The sequence below is a fragment of the Acipenser ruthenus genome, chromosome 2 (genome assembly GCF_902713425.1).
Source record: "Acipenser ruthenus chromosome 2, fAciRut3.2 maternal haplotype, whole genome shotgun sequence".
Taxonomy (NCBI): domain Eukaryota; kingdom Metazoa; phylum Chordata; class Actinopteri; order Acipenseriformes; family Acipenseridae; genus Acipenser; species Acipenser ruthenus.
In genome coordinates, this window is record NC_081190.1 from 90,968,547 (window position 1) to 90,984,199 (window position 15,653).

The following is a 15,653-nucleotide window of genomic DNA, read 5'->3' on the forward strand; positions in this document are numbered from 1 at the left end:
GAAAAGAATAAACGGTGCATCATTTATTGCAGATGTTTCACTCCAGGATTCAACTCCTGAGCTGTATCAAATTGCTTTCAAAAGCTACCCATATCACTTTGGTTAACGATACAATCCGCTTAATATCAAAATGCCTGCATCAGCTGTACTTTATTTTATGTACTGTACATTAAGTACACCTTACTCGATCATGTGTGCCCTACATAGCATGACAGGTAAGTGCACAACAGGTAAAATGAATCATTTCATTAGCTGGAACCCCTTTAGAGATCTCATGGAATTACTATGAAGAAGAAAAGAGGTGAGTTAGTTGCTATTTTGTGTTTGCCATGGTGTCTTACAGATCTGACACAGCAGCTTAAGAAGGTTGTAGCCTGGAACTTTACAGGTCTGTTACATAAAACATAGGTGAAACGTCTTAGGTTTAGTACTAGACCAACCGTTTCACTGTTGAATTACAAGCGGTAGCCTTATTAGCCCAACAAATCCAAAAACAAGAACTTATGTGGGTCACCATGACCTAGATTGCAATCATCTTAAAAACTTTTGTCAAAAGTCTGAATATCCAGGCCAGAGATTCAGGACACATCCCTCACGAGAGGAGGGGGGAAAAAAAGTGCTTGCAATACTTGGCAGCTTCACTAAACCAGCTTTTAAGAGAAGATTACTATCTGGCTGTTGGATCTCTGAAGTTCACTAGCAAGGCAGTTTAAGCAGAAAGTCTCTGTTCAGCCGCGCTTATAGAATGCAGGCTTAAACCAACCCAATTATCCAGTTAGATTTATCCAAAAAATGAAGTGCAGAGATCTGGATTCACCACAAACAAGAAAGACCCTCACCGCCCCCCTCCCACCACTAATCTAAAAATACATTTTAAAAAGGCCCATCTGCTCGAAAGCTGAATCCAAGCTCTTGATCCCAAATTATATCAGGTAATGCAAGCCGTTTAGAGAACTTACAACGTCCCAACTGCTAGACCCAAGGGCAGTGTTCAAAATCAGCAGAAGGGGAGATCTGCCCAGCCGTAAGTATTTTATTGATTAAGGCTCTTGCCAAGTGGAACTGGGGGCACCATGTGGGCGATGCTTACAGATTTCAGTTCAAATCCGCCAGAGGGAGTAGAAAAATGGGAACAGTGTAATTAGCAAACCTGCAAACATTTCACATTTTATTTCATCTGAAGCCACTAGAAGGTTGCTAGACAGATAAACAATAAATAATGTAAAGAAGCTTAATAAATAGGTAGGCGAATACGTTTTGTGTTTGTATTTAGCACTGGAGAGCTGTACTTCCTGTGCGCTGGTTTTATGGGGATGTGGAAATAGGTGTCCTTGAAGTCCACCACGGTGAACCAGTCACCTGGCCTGACTGACTGTAACAGCCGTTGCATTCTCAACATCTTGAACCACCTTCGGCTCAGATACAGGTTGACCTGTCTGAGATTGTGTATTGGTCTGAGGCCACCATTCTGCTTTGGAACTATTTTAAACTGCATTCTAAACTCTGTTTTTCTTTAATTTCTATATACATGAATTGTATTTTGATTTTCTTCTGTTTTGTCCTGTACAATGCATTGATATACATTTTGTATGGAAGGCACAATGTAAATGAAGTATTAACTGATTGATTGATTTTTGCAGCAGAGCTGTCCTCTCCTGAGACACCACAGCAGTGTCTTGTGGGTCTGTGACTGATGTTGTAGTCACGCCCATAAAGGGAGGGGGACTGTGTTTGAATTGTAGCGAATAGCCGGTCTGAATGGCAGTAAGCACCCAGATGTCTGTGGTGCACTAACGCCAATAGTCCAGAAGGCTTCCTCAGATGGGGCCCTGGCCTGTGGCAGCTAAGTCCTACGCCAATAGTCCAGAAGGCTCCCTGGGCCTGTGGCAGCTAACTCCTAGGGCTTCTGTTTTGCCTGTGGCTTAGCCTGCACCTTCTGTCTTTGAGCAGGGTAGCTATTATGGCCTCCGTGGCGAGTAACCGCAGGCTGGTCCCAAGTATCGCCTCTGGCAGCGGGCACAGTGGGTGCAATCGTTGTGTCATTTTTTTGGGGCCGCTGGTTTACGTGCCGGATGTGGTCGCTTGGGAAGCAGGTGATTCAGCTCCTTAGTGGATTCCTGCGCGTGGTGAGAGTGCTACAGCATCTCGTCCACAGGCAGAGCTGCTGTAGTGAGGGCCTGTGGTTCGCGGAAAGGGACCGCAGCAAATGCGACTGGTAGGCTACCAGGATGCTGTTATAGTTCCCCAGTCGTGAAGCAAACGCCCCGGCTGAATAAGCCCTTTTGAAGATCACCTCAGAAACCTGGCACTGCTTGTTAGAACAGACAGCGTCCATGGATAATAACACCAAATTAGGTGCCTGGACCAAAGCAGCAATGGAAGCCTCAACCGGTGGAAAATAGGCCAGCTTTTTATTTTTCCTGAAACCTATAAAACTGAAGCTTATAGAAATGCATGTCTTCGTTAAACTTTCACTTCCCATCCCATAACAAGATCTGGGCACGGACTTGCGGCTTTGGCCATGTTGTAAATGTTTAATGTAATGAATAGGGAGGCCGGGGCTGTCGTGTGGACAGCAGCTGGGTGGTTGCAACGGGAGTGGTGAGCCCAGGTTCCAGGTACAGTACAGGAGTGTAAAGAAACTATTTTGATATCTGTGTGCACAACACCAACTGCTGTTAGTAAGTTTCCATTTATCAATTCAAATATTCAAAAGTTACACACATACAGCTTAGACACAACAAATGTACCTAATTAAACAGAAAATCAGATAATGATCTGTTACATAATTTTCTGGGAGAAATCTCAGGTTTGGCTATTGTCTGTCGTGAGGAAAGGATTCAGGTAGCTTTTCTCACTTACACTCAGTGCCTGTCTCAAATATCTTGCCTAACTGTGTGTGTGTGTGTGTGTGTGTGTGAAGCTGAACTTTGTGAACTCTGCTTATACGGTTTTCCTAACAATATTCTAAACACAATCAATTTCATGGCATGAGTTACAATGTTGTTCCAGACACACAACATACAACTCTTCTACAGAAGATAAAATGTACTCCACATTAACAATTCCTTGTTCCTTCTGTGTCCCGGGTTGGTTGAGTTGAAAAACATCCTCCCACCTTGCAGCGGAGCATGAGCACAGTGTTCTATAGTGTGCTCACAATATTCTTTTAACCTTCGTTGACCCCTACAGGAGCTTTGAAGGGTGCTAGTCTGTGGTCTCAAGGGTCTTAATGACCCTTGTTTGTAGCCTTATTCACAAACAACATTAAATCACAATTTATGCCACAGGCTTTTTGGCCAGGGTTACCATACCGTGGCAATGATCAAAGTAAGCCCCGATCTCCAGCAGTAAATTGACACCATTCTGGTTGGTGATACCCGAGGTGATTGTGTTATCTAGCCAGCATACAAGACTGTAATGCTCTACAGGTCACATTTCTCTAGCGGATTTGCCCTATTATACTGCAGGCAGTGAAATATGAATTTAATATTGATCTTCCAACTGAGATTCAAAATAATGTTTACCTTTCTGCATACACTGAGAAATCAAACACTCGTTTGTTTGTTTATCCTGGAAGGAAGCTGTGGGTTAGAGTTCATATGTATATCAGACATTCCTGCAGTGTGGAGTAGTGGTTAGGGCTCTGGACTCTTGACCGGAGGGTCGTGGGTTCAATCCCAGGTGGGAGACACTGCTGCTGTACCCTTGAGCAAGGTACTTTACCTAGATTGCTCCAGTAAAAACCCAACTGTATAAATGGGTAATTGTATGTAAAAATAATGTGATATCTTGTAACAATTGTAAGTCGCCCTGGATAAGGGCGTCTGCTAAGAAATAAAATAATAATAATAATAATATCTAGCCCCATTGAGGAAGTTAAGAGAGGAGCAGAGCAGCCAGTTCATGGTCAAATAACTCGGCTGTTGCGCTTCCTGGAGGGGAATGGAAGAGAGAATTCTCTTGCAATACTATCACTCCATCTTCAATTCTGTTGTAAAACTAAAATAAAACACATCAAGACCTACAATTAATAGACCAAAAACACAGGGCTGAATATGCAGAGAATAAATGTAGAGGATCACAACATACCGTTCTGGGGGGAGCAAGTCCCGGTTATCACAGGAAAGATTGGGACTGGCGGCTCAAAGCCAGTGAAACAAGCTGTATAATTATACTAACATTATTTGCCCAAGTCAATCCCCAAGGTGTATAATTAGGTAAAAGATTGGCAAAATGCTTTTTTTATTGCAAACTTCAGATACATTCTCACCATGTGGAGCTGTGTTCTGCATTTCCAGTTTACTCCGGATTTATTATATATTTTTTTTAAACTGAACCTCGGTTTACTGATTTATATCTGATTTTTTGTCTACTATTCAATATTTTCCCGGTACTATTTTCTAGGAAATACACAATATTCTTATTAAAATGCTGTTTTATTTTGACTCAGACATTGCAATAAGCAGCCTTACATTGCATCCTAGTATACAGCAGGTACGTTTAGACTTTGCATCAAATGACGTTCAAACGTCGCACATTGGTTCTGTTGGCCAATCAAATCTGTTGGCCAATCAAAGTCTAATTATTGTGGCAAGTGCTGGGCGTATTAATTAGCTTGATCAAAAACTAAATTGAAATACTTACACAAAAATATAATATTTTCAATGGATGAGTAATAGGGAGAAAACGTAAATCAGTTTATGAATATTCAAAAGAAAACTAATTTTTTTTCGAAGTATACAAAAAGCCACATAGCAGAAGTGGGCCAGATGAGGCAGAGGATGCATAGCGTTGCAAATACTGCTGCATTGAGGTACATGTTCACGCTGACAGAATAAAAGAACATACTGAAAGTAAGCGACACATTAAACGAAAACAAGAAAGTGAACTGAGACAAGCAATCCATTTATGCAGCCACTGTTTATTGCACAGAGAGGTGCATATTGGTGACTTAGTGCAACAGTACTGTCCATCAGTGAAAACACTGCCTAACACAGACAATTGTAATCGTAAATATTTGACAGAAAATGATGATGCTAGGGACATTAAACTTAAGAACATAAGAAAGTTTACAAACGAGAGGAGGCCATTCTGCCTATCTTGCTCGTTTGGTTGTTAGTAGCTTTGTTCCCAGAATCTCATCAAGCAACTTCTTGAAGGATCCCAGGGTGTCAGCTTCAACAACATTACTGGGGAGTTGGTTTCAGACTCCTACAATTCTCTGCGTAAAGAAGTGCCTCCTATTTTCTGTTCTGAATGCTCCTTTATCTAAATCAACATTTGTGACCCCTGGTCCCATGTAGATCACCGCGTAGTCTTCTTTGTTCAAGACTGAACAGATTGAATTCTTTGAGCCTGTCTGCATACGACATGCCTTTTAAACCCGGAATAATTCTGGTCGCTCTTCTTTGCACTCTTTCTAGAGCAGCAATATCCTTTTTGTAACGAGGTGACCAGAACTGAACACAATATTCTAGATGAGGTCTTACTAATGCATTGTAAAGTTTTAACATTACTTCCCTTGATTTAAATTCAACACTTTTCACAATATATCCGAGCATCTTGTTGGCCTTTTTTATAGCTTCCTGTCACAAGGCTGGCTGAGTGGTGCTGTCAGATCCAGGAAATGAATAACACACAGGACAGATGAAATTAAATGATGAAGACGCTTGCTTGCGCCGGTTTATTACAAATAAAACGTTTTTAACAAAACACAGGACATGGCACTTCAGCCAAAATAAACAGACAAACAAAACGGACTAACATTAACAAACGGTGGACGGACAGACACACAAACACGGTGAGTAAAAATAAACAAACAAGTATCGTGCTGGTCCTACCAGCACGCGATAGCAACTGTTATTACTTTATTTATCTCCTTTTCTCTCTCCTGTTCTCCACTCACCAAACACACAACCCCGAGTGAGTAAAACGTGCATCTATATATACTGTTGTGCCGGGATTCAATTACTAATTAATTATTCACTTGAATCCCAGCACGTGAATTAATTGTGTGCAACCTCGTGCTCACATATTAAATACTTTAAATGCACGTGAAGTGATGTGCAATCCTTGTGCTTAAATACAACTATACATTTTAAATAACTCGTGCTGCACACACCCACTTATATCCCGTGAAGCCATATCTATACACCAACATTAACACACGCAACATACAACACAGAAAAGCACACAGGGGCGGGGCACATTGCCACACTTCCCCACATTGTCTAGATGAAGACATTTCTGAGTCAACATAAACTCCTAGGTTTTTTCCATAGATTCCTTCTTCAATTTCAGTATCTCCCATATGGCATTTATAATGCACATTTTTATTGCCTGCGTGCAGTACCTTACACTTTTCTCTATTAAATGTAATTTGCCATGTGTCTGCCCAGTTCTGAATGCTGTCTAGATCATTTTGAATGACCTTTGCTGCTGCAACGGTGTTTGCCACTCCTATTTTTGTGTCGTCTGCAAATTTAACAAGTGTGCTTACTGTACCAGAATCTAAATCATTAATGTAGATTAACTTAATCAGAAACCAGAAGTACTATGCAACCTATTCCACATGTAAAGTGTGTATACTGAGAATGTTTACCGATGTTTCAATTGAAAAACGTTTTCTTTGCGTATTTTATCCCTATTTTAATGTTTGTAAAATAAACTCTGAAAAACGAAAATGCGGAACACTATGTATGAGAATTTCTCCATCACATGTGGTTTATGTATCATCAACCACAGAATTTGGTCCAGCTCAATTGGAATGACCCTATACCGCCATCATCACTGGTGTTTGATGTGAAACAGTGACTTTGAAAGCCACTAAAAGTATTCCAATATTGCTCAAGGATAAAGGAGGCACAGGGGAATAGATCTTTAGTTAGTGAAGGAAAATTCAATGCCTTTAACCTAGAAGTAATCTACAATGCACAGGTTCATAATGTTCTACTACAGGCACCATCTGCCACCTAGTGGTCATATAAATAACTGCAATGAATAAAAGTTAAGGGAACCTTCTCCAGCAAGACCTGTACCATTTTCAGAGTAAATGTGTTGCAATGCTTTTGTTATTCTTCAGTTATGTACTTGCATGTACGCTTAGGTCTTTCCTGTAGCACTTTGTCAATAGCCTTTTGGAAGTCTGTGTGTATTACGTCATACTCTCTTTTTGTATACATCCTTGCAAATCATACATTCCCTGTTATAAATTAAACAGATGTACTAAGAGTACTGGGGTCTTTCAATGCCAGCAAATCCCCTGGTCTAGATGCCATATACCCAAAATAATAGTAGTTGCTCCAGCTGACTGGCAATGGCACATGTGGTAATTACAGACCCATCTATCGGTTGGTTTCACAAACCTTGATTAGCACTAATCTTGGACTACTTTACCTAAATTAACATTAGCTAGTCCGAGATTAGTGCTAAACTGGATCTGTGAAACCAGCCGATAGATGGGTCTGTAATTACCACATGTGCCTTTGCTCATAAAATCATTGAATCAATCATAAAGCGATAAACTAGAGGATTACTATTTATAGGAGACATTCAATACGGATTCAGAAAAAGCGTCATCATGGAAGGAAATTAACAGCTTGGCTATGAAAGGCGCTATATAATTAGCAATTGGCAGATAAAGAAATTGACTATAAATATTTTCCCATTTCCACTGCCTGGTGCTCCAGGCTACAGCTGCTCACAAAACAAGCGGCTCAGCACAGCTTTCTGGTCAGGCTTTGTATCTCATACTCCAGGTAGTTAAACTGGCTACAAAGGAAGTGTGTCATCATGTAGCCAGGAGGTGTTTAAGCTCTTTGTTTACAGTCATGATGAAACATGTTATGTTTATGTTACTATTTTATACTTCACTTTCCATCCGTCTTCTTTTGGAGGGTTCATTTAATTAGGTCTTATGTCGTGCCATAATGAAAATAGCAATGAACGTTCTTTCAACTTTTATTATTATTATTTGTTTATTTAGCAGACGCCTTTATCCAAGGCGACTTACAGAGACTAGGGTGTGTGAACTATGCATTAGCTGCAGAGTCACTTACAATTACGTCTCACCCGAAAGACTGAGCACAAGGAGGTTAAGCGACTTGCTCAGGGTCACACAATGAGTCAGTGACTGAGGTGGGATTTGAACTGGGGACCTCCTGGTTACAAGCCCTTTTCTTTAACCACTGGACCACACAGACCAACTTCAGCTTGCATGGCTCGGACTGCTTTGTTCTAAATGTAGTGTTACCGCTGGTTTCTTTAAAACAAAACAATATGACCCCATGATCCCCCAGTGACCATTGACAGCAAGCAAGAACTTCCGAAGTTGGCCAGGGTTGGGGAAAAAAGCACTGAAACAATCTTTTGATTTTGGCGGCGAGCCGTGGGCAGCCGAAGCCTGTAGTGCCAGGCAGGGGAAACGAGACATGTGTCTTTCATTTAATTTCTGTACGCAAAGGGATACATACAGTTAATAACATTGGGCTGCAAATTCATCGAGAGAACAAGAGAAACAAGCAACAATAAAAGTCCTCAGGCATTGCTGGAAACGGAAAGCAGAATAAGTGGTTTAACCCTGGGTGCTTAAACCCGACACACTCTAGTGTTAGATAAACAGGGGAAGCTTAACTTTTTCTTTTGCACAATCTGGAAATGAAATTTACCGTTCAAAAGGTTAAATGCACCATTTGGATCAGTACAAGCATAAAACGATTAGTCTGTTTTAATTACCATCGATCTGAATGTTAATCTCCCTTGCTGGAATGACCCCCTACCCTCTGAATAATCCACACAGTGACATCTATTTAATAAACATCTCTTTATTGGGGTCAACAAGGAGTGAAATGCAAGTTCTTTCTTTAAAGCAGTGCAAAACGGTGGCGTTGAAATTTCAATGGGTTTCAAATCATTGAAAAACGTTATGGATCTACTCTAAAATGTCTTCTATGGAGCTGACTCCTTCCAAGAAACTGTCGTTCTTAAAAGTCATTGTATAAATATATTTATACTTCCATTCACTATCAGGTCTCAAATTGTGCTCTTCCGAAACTAGCAGTTGTCCCCCTGGCTGAAACTGCCGTAAAACAAAGTATATCAAAGACAATAAAGGAATTGAGAAAATTACCTTCTGGCTTGCATCTGCTCTTGCAGCTTATTGTACATCTCTAGGACTGAAAGAGAGAAAGAGGAAGAGTGAAGAGGTTTTGTTACACTTTTACAGAAAACACAATGATATCTGTATTGCCCATTTGTCCTTACTCAGACCCCTTACTTGCTAAATCTCTGGTATCTTAATAGTTAAACCTCTCCTTTTTCCAGGAAAGCAGTACACCTGGGATGGGAAGTCTGTTGCCAGATAACTGCACTCAGACTACTTATTTATTAAATATCTTGGTATCCATGAATGGAAAATCATCTCCTTTTTAAAAATAAGCGAGATTTTAAGGAACACTCTCTCAAATGCTCCACCCACTCATTCTGCATTGTTAGTAAATTAATCATATTTAGGGTACCACTGAAATGACCTATCTGTTCAAGGATACCAAGATATTTAGTGAGAAGGAGAAGATTTCAGGGTACCATTCTACTTGTGAGATATCTTGCTCATTAGAATATTTAGCATATATATATTATATATATATATATATATATATATATTTTTTTTTTATTTTTTTTTTTAAAGAGGAGACGATTATCTATTCAGGGATACCATGATATTTAGTAAGTAAAGGGTCTGAGTGAGGAAAAATGGGCAAGATAATCCCCACCCCTAGTCTTTCTGTAAATAAAATTCCATGTGTGTTAGTTTCATTTGTGTGATGGAAAATAATATATACAAAATAAGGTTGCAGTTAAACTTGCATTAAATATTACGTTCTTACAATTTTTCTATACTGATGACTAAATACTGAGCATTCTAATTTGTTGCCACTTAGGATCAGGGACATTATCACTAGTCCGGCCTTTATATTATAACATCACTGTAACCTACTCTACAACCACTGTATGTGAATGTATAAAATAAACAAAGGTATGGACAGACAAACCGACAACGGCTCCTTGACATGTTCCTAGATTTTGATACTCATGAAAAAGTAATTTTATTGACACCCTGTAGTTCTAGATAATCATAATTAAGGTAACTAGATAACCCACAGATTCTTTTTGTTTTGTTTATTATTACAAACCAAATGAAACGTTTGTAGGTTATCAAGTTGTTGTTTTTTTCACCATGCATCCTTTTTCACTGAAGAAAATAGTTTTTGATAACATTAAGCAAGATTAGGTGAATCTGAAATTGTGGGTTATTATTGAATCCCCCCCCCTCAATTTAGCTGTCTGAATTAAAACTTGATTTCATGTCTATCAATCCTTTTATTTGTAGTAGAACAACGTAGTACAATACGTTACACAACGTATTGTTTTTCCAGCTAACCGGGAAATAAGACTCCCATTGCATAGCAGTTTGATCCATTACTGGTTTTATTATGGGTTTAATAAGACACATTGGGGCCAATCAAGCTCATAGTAAAACCTGGAAAGGGTGAATTAGTATTATTTCCATTCCTGAAATCAAAAGGCATACTTTTTTAATACAAAATACCTGATTAACTAGGTTAGTTAAAAAAAAAAGTCAGATTTGATACACTGTAGTAAAACAGGGCTGTTTCTACAACAGCTGGAATGGCAACAGGAGTCTTAAGCCTGTTCACACTTGTATCGGAACAAAACTGGCAACATTTGTTTCGGTTTAGAATATACTGGTACGATACCACTTTCTGTCACAACTCACTTTTTAAAACCAGTATAAGACTGATACTGTTGCGATATACCTGTCCACATTTAAGCTGGTTTATACTGATACACTTACATCAAAGACATTCTGTATTACACAATCCACTGATTCTCTATGGGGACCTCCGTCACGCTGCACGCAAAGGGTTGTGGGATATAGCCAGCTTGGGCTTAGATCTTCTATTGATAGTCAATGGAGCACAGTCGGATTGAGGTGCTTTTTGTATTGCCCAGGGTGTCGACGAAAAACATAACCCGTGGTAATGACATACTATAATCTATATGAAAAATACACTTTTCTGAACGCAGTACATGCGCAAAAAGCAGATGAGCGTTTCACAGCACTAGAGTAGACGGGTGCAATCGTAAAACTTGGATTTACTGGTATTAGCCGTCAGTTTTTATGTTTTTCCTACTGTAACTTATCTGTAAATATAGTAGGCGGAGCTGAGAATCTTGGTAATAGAATAAATCTTTGGTGCAAGTGTGCGCATGCCTCATACTTATCCGTTCCGTTATCGTATCGATCCACCTGTCCATGAAACTTGCTCATATCTGTTTCATATCGATACAGTTATACTGGTACAACGCAGGTAACAACTCCAATGTGAACAGATGTTCCGATACTGTTCCACAACGATACCGGTACAAAAATGCAAGTGTGAACAGGGCATTATTTCCATCCCTGAAAATACGATGAGGTTCAGCCTTGGAAAAAAAAGGCTCCTATTGGCCCAGACTCCTGTAAAAGCAGCAGTTCTAGCCAGTACAAGTTCTAGCATTTGAACTCAGGAGTACCTGGGAGACAGAGGCTGAGCTTGTCGACAGTAGCTGCGATGTTTCTTTGCTGTAACCGGCACTGCTTCAGCTCTTCCATCGAATTCACCAGCTTGTATTGGGAGTGGGGTAAACAAGAAAGTTAATAAAATGTAAAATAGAAATAAAATCAGGCAACACTACAGGTATACAGTTCCGCTAACAGAGGTGTTAGATAAAGTTCAATTTTATATACAGTACAAACAATCTTTGAAGATTTTGAATAGGAAGGAATACTGAATAATAATAAAATAGCACTGTACAGTTACTTTTGTATAACCACAAAGGCCAAAATCTATATATACATATATCACATGCATATTTCTAATAAGGTTTCAACATCTGACTCTAAAGCATACAGGACTACCACTAAATCGGTATAAGATATTCAGAAGACAAGCAACCTAACTTCAAACATTAATTACTGAGATTGATTTAGAAAAAGAAAATAAACATATAAAATAAAGAACATGTGCCGTGCAGTTAATCATGGAGAGAAAGAGACAGCTAGAGCTGCATTATCTTGGTATGGGAACCACCTTCAGGAATATGTGCAGCTACGTGTAGGCTTTGTGATGGTGCAGATTTCAGACAATAATCATATTCATTTGCCTGAGAACTGCTCCGCTACAGGTTCCTTGTGTATGAGACAGTAACACTCCAGGAGCACCCTACCTCCTTCCCCGCATCCTGCAGTTTGCTGTTGGTATCCGTCACCTGGCTCTGAAACAAAGAGAAACAAGGCAACCAATCAGAATGCATTCAGACGCTGGCAACAAAAATGTGCACAGCCTGAACCAGGCTGGAAACGTTTAAATTGTCTGCAATGTTTAATTAAGGAGGAGCACACAAAATACTGTAAGAAAGCAGTCATCTTTTGGAGCTTGTTTTGAGCCGACAACATAATACATAATGAAACCTGTTAATTGTCTCGTTTTTCCACACCAATAAAACAGGTTTTAACCCTTTAAGGTACACAAGGAATTGAGCAGTTGTTCAAAAGGTTTCTTCTTAAAATCCATTTGAAAGTGACTCAAGTATCAGGAGGAAACTGACAATTTGGATGACCAGATCCAACCTGTCAGTACATTTTAAACCCTGTTTCATGCACCTCATTGCAAAAATAAGAAAGGTTTTTTTTTTTTTTTTTGTGGGACACACATGTCCCTTGTACATTAAAGGGTTAAAGATGTCTGAAAGAAGAACCAATGTCAGCTCACAAAAAGTCAGCTGCACTAAAAGGTGAGTGCTGCATAACGCTACGTGTGTGCTTCTTAAAAATAAAACAGAGAAACTGAAGAACCCTATTTATATTAACCCAGTATATTTCAAAATCACTTGTGTGTTTACACCAGATACACCAGATTCAGCAATTAAACCTTTTGCGGTGGTAACTACACCTTTATTTGATTCACTGTTAACTAAGTCATTGGAAATTTTGCCATGGAACACAAACCATAAAAAGAGCCTGTTAACTCTGGAAACATTTGGTAGGGGACTGGGGACCTCTTGTGGACAAATACCCTCAATGCAGACCAGTTCCAAGATACTTCAATGTAACTGTTTCATCACAATTGGATAAGACGTTCTCTAGATAACTGTAATCCCTCCATGCACTTCCACTACAGTACATGTCAGATCAGCATGACATAGTACTTTAATGACCTTAACAAGTTCGATCAGTTATACTGTAGTTGAATATAGTGTTTTGGGTGTGTGTTTGGAGCTTGCACTGTGCTAGTGGAGTAGATGGAAGATGTTAGGCTCCTATGCTCACTTGTATTGCACTCAATGGTTTCTTGAGAGAACCTCTCTGGTAGGTGACTTTCTGAAGATTAGTTAAAAGGACTTGGTTGCTCGCATGCAACTCCAAATACAATTTACAATTCTCAACTCCGCAAACGTGCAATCTCTGAAAAGTTAATATGTTAAAAAAAAATATATATATATATATTAAAAGTTGAAAATAAAAATAATATAATATATATTTGTGAAAAAGCTGGACATAAAACAGCAACCTCCTAGGCCAGAAGCCAGTTCCCTAACCTCAACCCTATGGATTCTGGCCTCCCAGTGGCTGGGAAGGATAAAAGCTGGGTGTGAGCGATGGGAAGCTGGGTCAGGAGATGAACTACCCTGTGTAGCTCAGGCAGTCACCCACTTAGCTACCTGTTGCAGCAGCACTGTTCCTTGAGCCAGGGAGAACAGTGGGTGTGACTCAAATAAGAGGAAATGAAGAAAGAGGCTCTCAGTTGGTGTTTGGCAAGCAGCACACTACTACACACCACTCTGTAACAGCCTGGCTTGAAGATTTTTTTAATGAAGCTAGTGATGGCAGAGGGAATTAAGCCAGACCAAGGACTCACCTGTACGATACCAGGCTGGAAGATACCAGGTCAACACCATTGAGACAGCAAACACATTGAGGAGGCTTGCTTACAATGCTGACTTTCATTACCTTGGCTCAGAAAAAGGCTGTAGCTTCTTGACTGGTTTATAAGTAGTTGTCTTTGCTTTTTGTGTTTAATTTTCTTCCGTAGGCCCAAATTTTTCCGAAAAGGACCTATGGGGTCTGTTAGACACCCAGCTTATCTGACCCCCATGTTAGACGTCTACACCCCTGCTACATTCAAATCAGGCTGTGTTTCAGCTGATCAAATGTTATCGCATGAGACCACAAAGCCTCCGCCTTCACCGCAAAACCTGCTGCACAAATAACAGGTTTTATAACGACTCGAAAGAAATACGCAACTCTATCAGGACTGCTCAGTCCCTGACCACTTTCTCCTCAAGACACACCTGTTCAGACAGCATCTGTAAACACTACAACTCTCGACCATGCTGGACTATATGGCACCCAATTGTACCAGTACTTGCAACAGCTTGTACTTACCTTACTGCATTCAACTACTGCTCCTACCTATAAACTACTTACTACAGCTTGTATTTGATTTTACTCTTATAGATATCTGTACTCACAATTTCTGTAATTGCTCTTATTTGAAATCATTCTCATCCATTTATTGTACTTGCTACGTGCTCTTACTGGACTTTACTCATAAGCAAATAGTTACTATAAGGTTTAACTGCACTTAGTCGAATTCGCTCTTACTTATAAAGTTACTGTATGCTTTATTTTGCTCTTACTTGAACTGACTATTGTACTTTCATATCTGCTCTTATCTATTGTGATATTCTGTAATGTGATATTTTATAATGGGTTAATCTGTAATTTGATATTTTATAATACAACACTTTGTACTGTGTTAACTTGTAACAATTGTAAGTCGCCCATGATCAGGGCGTTTGCTAATAAATAATAATAATAATAATAATAATAATAATAATAATAGGATAGAGCAGAGTTGGGGTCAGTTCCTGTTTTTCATTTCCAATTCCATGTCCTATTCTTTTTAAACCAATTCCAACACATCATTGATGAAAATTGCAATTAGCAGTATTCGGTTAAAATGAGCTTCTCACAGTGGCAGCAAAATTACTTCAATTGAAGTCGCTGTTAGTCAATTAAACTGGCTTCAAATGAAAGCACTTAAACAATGACAACACTTCTTATGTTTCTAAAATATCAATTCCAATTCCACTTTCTTCAAAGGACCTGGAATTGGAATTGGGAACCGATTTTAAAAAGGAACTGGAATTGGAATTGAAAAGCCGGAATTGACCCAAACCCTGGGCAGTTGTTTAAATGGCTGCAACATTGGGATCCACCACCCCAAGTTTAGATCAATTATTCTTTTCAGGGTTCCCATCAGCCTTTCTCTGAGAGTCTGTAGGTGTGTGGGTGGGTGGCACCGTCCTTACCTTGAGTTTCTGGGCCTCACCCCTCACTTTGAGCAGCTCAGTGATGGAGTCCACGAAGCCCTGGTAGTGGAAGTTGCACATCTTCTCGATGTCACGGTCGTGGTTGCGGATCCGCCCCTCCAGCTTCTCCATGAAGTGCCCATGTTCCTGCCCGTCGTACACCGACCTGGGGGATGCAGGGCAGGGCTCGGTTAGGAGTAATAAAATCATTCAAA

The 15,653-nt window shown here is 39.7% G+C and overlaps 1 protein-coding gene across 3 annotated transcripts in view; it reads right to left on the bottom strand.

Moving 5' to 3' along the window:
- The window catches only part of exoc6b (exocyst complex component 6B), a 222,834-nt gene that overhangs the window by 183,752 nt on the left and 23,429 nt on the right, over positions 1–15,653 (bottom strand). For all 3 annotated transcript variants that reach the window (XM_059003718.1, XM_059003723.1, XM_059003726.1), the window contains exons 2-5: positions 15,439–15,604; positions 12,292–12,339; positions 11,599–11,689; positions 9,131–9,176 (exon numbers count right to left, since the gene is read on the bottom strand). In XM_059003718.1, the coding sequence (XP_058859701.1) occupies positions 9,131–9,176; positions 11,599–11,689; positions 12,292–12,339; positions 15,439–15,604 (351 nt within the window). The remainder of the gene's footprint in view (positions 1–9,130; positions 9,177–11,598; positions 11,690–12,291; positions 12,340–15,438; positions 15,605–15,653) is intronic.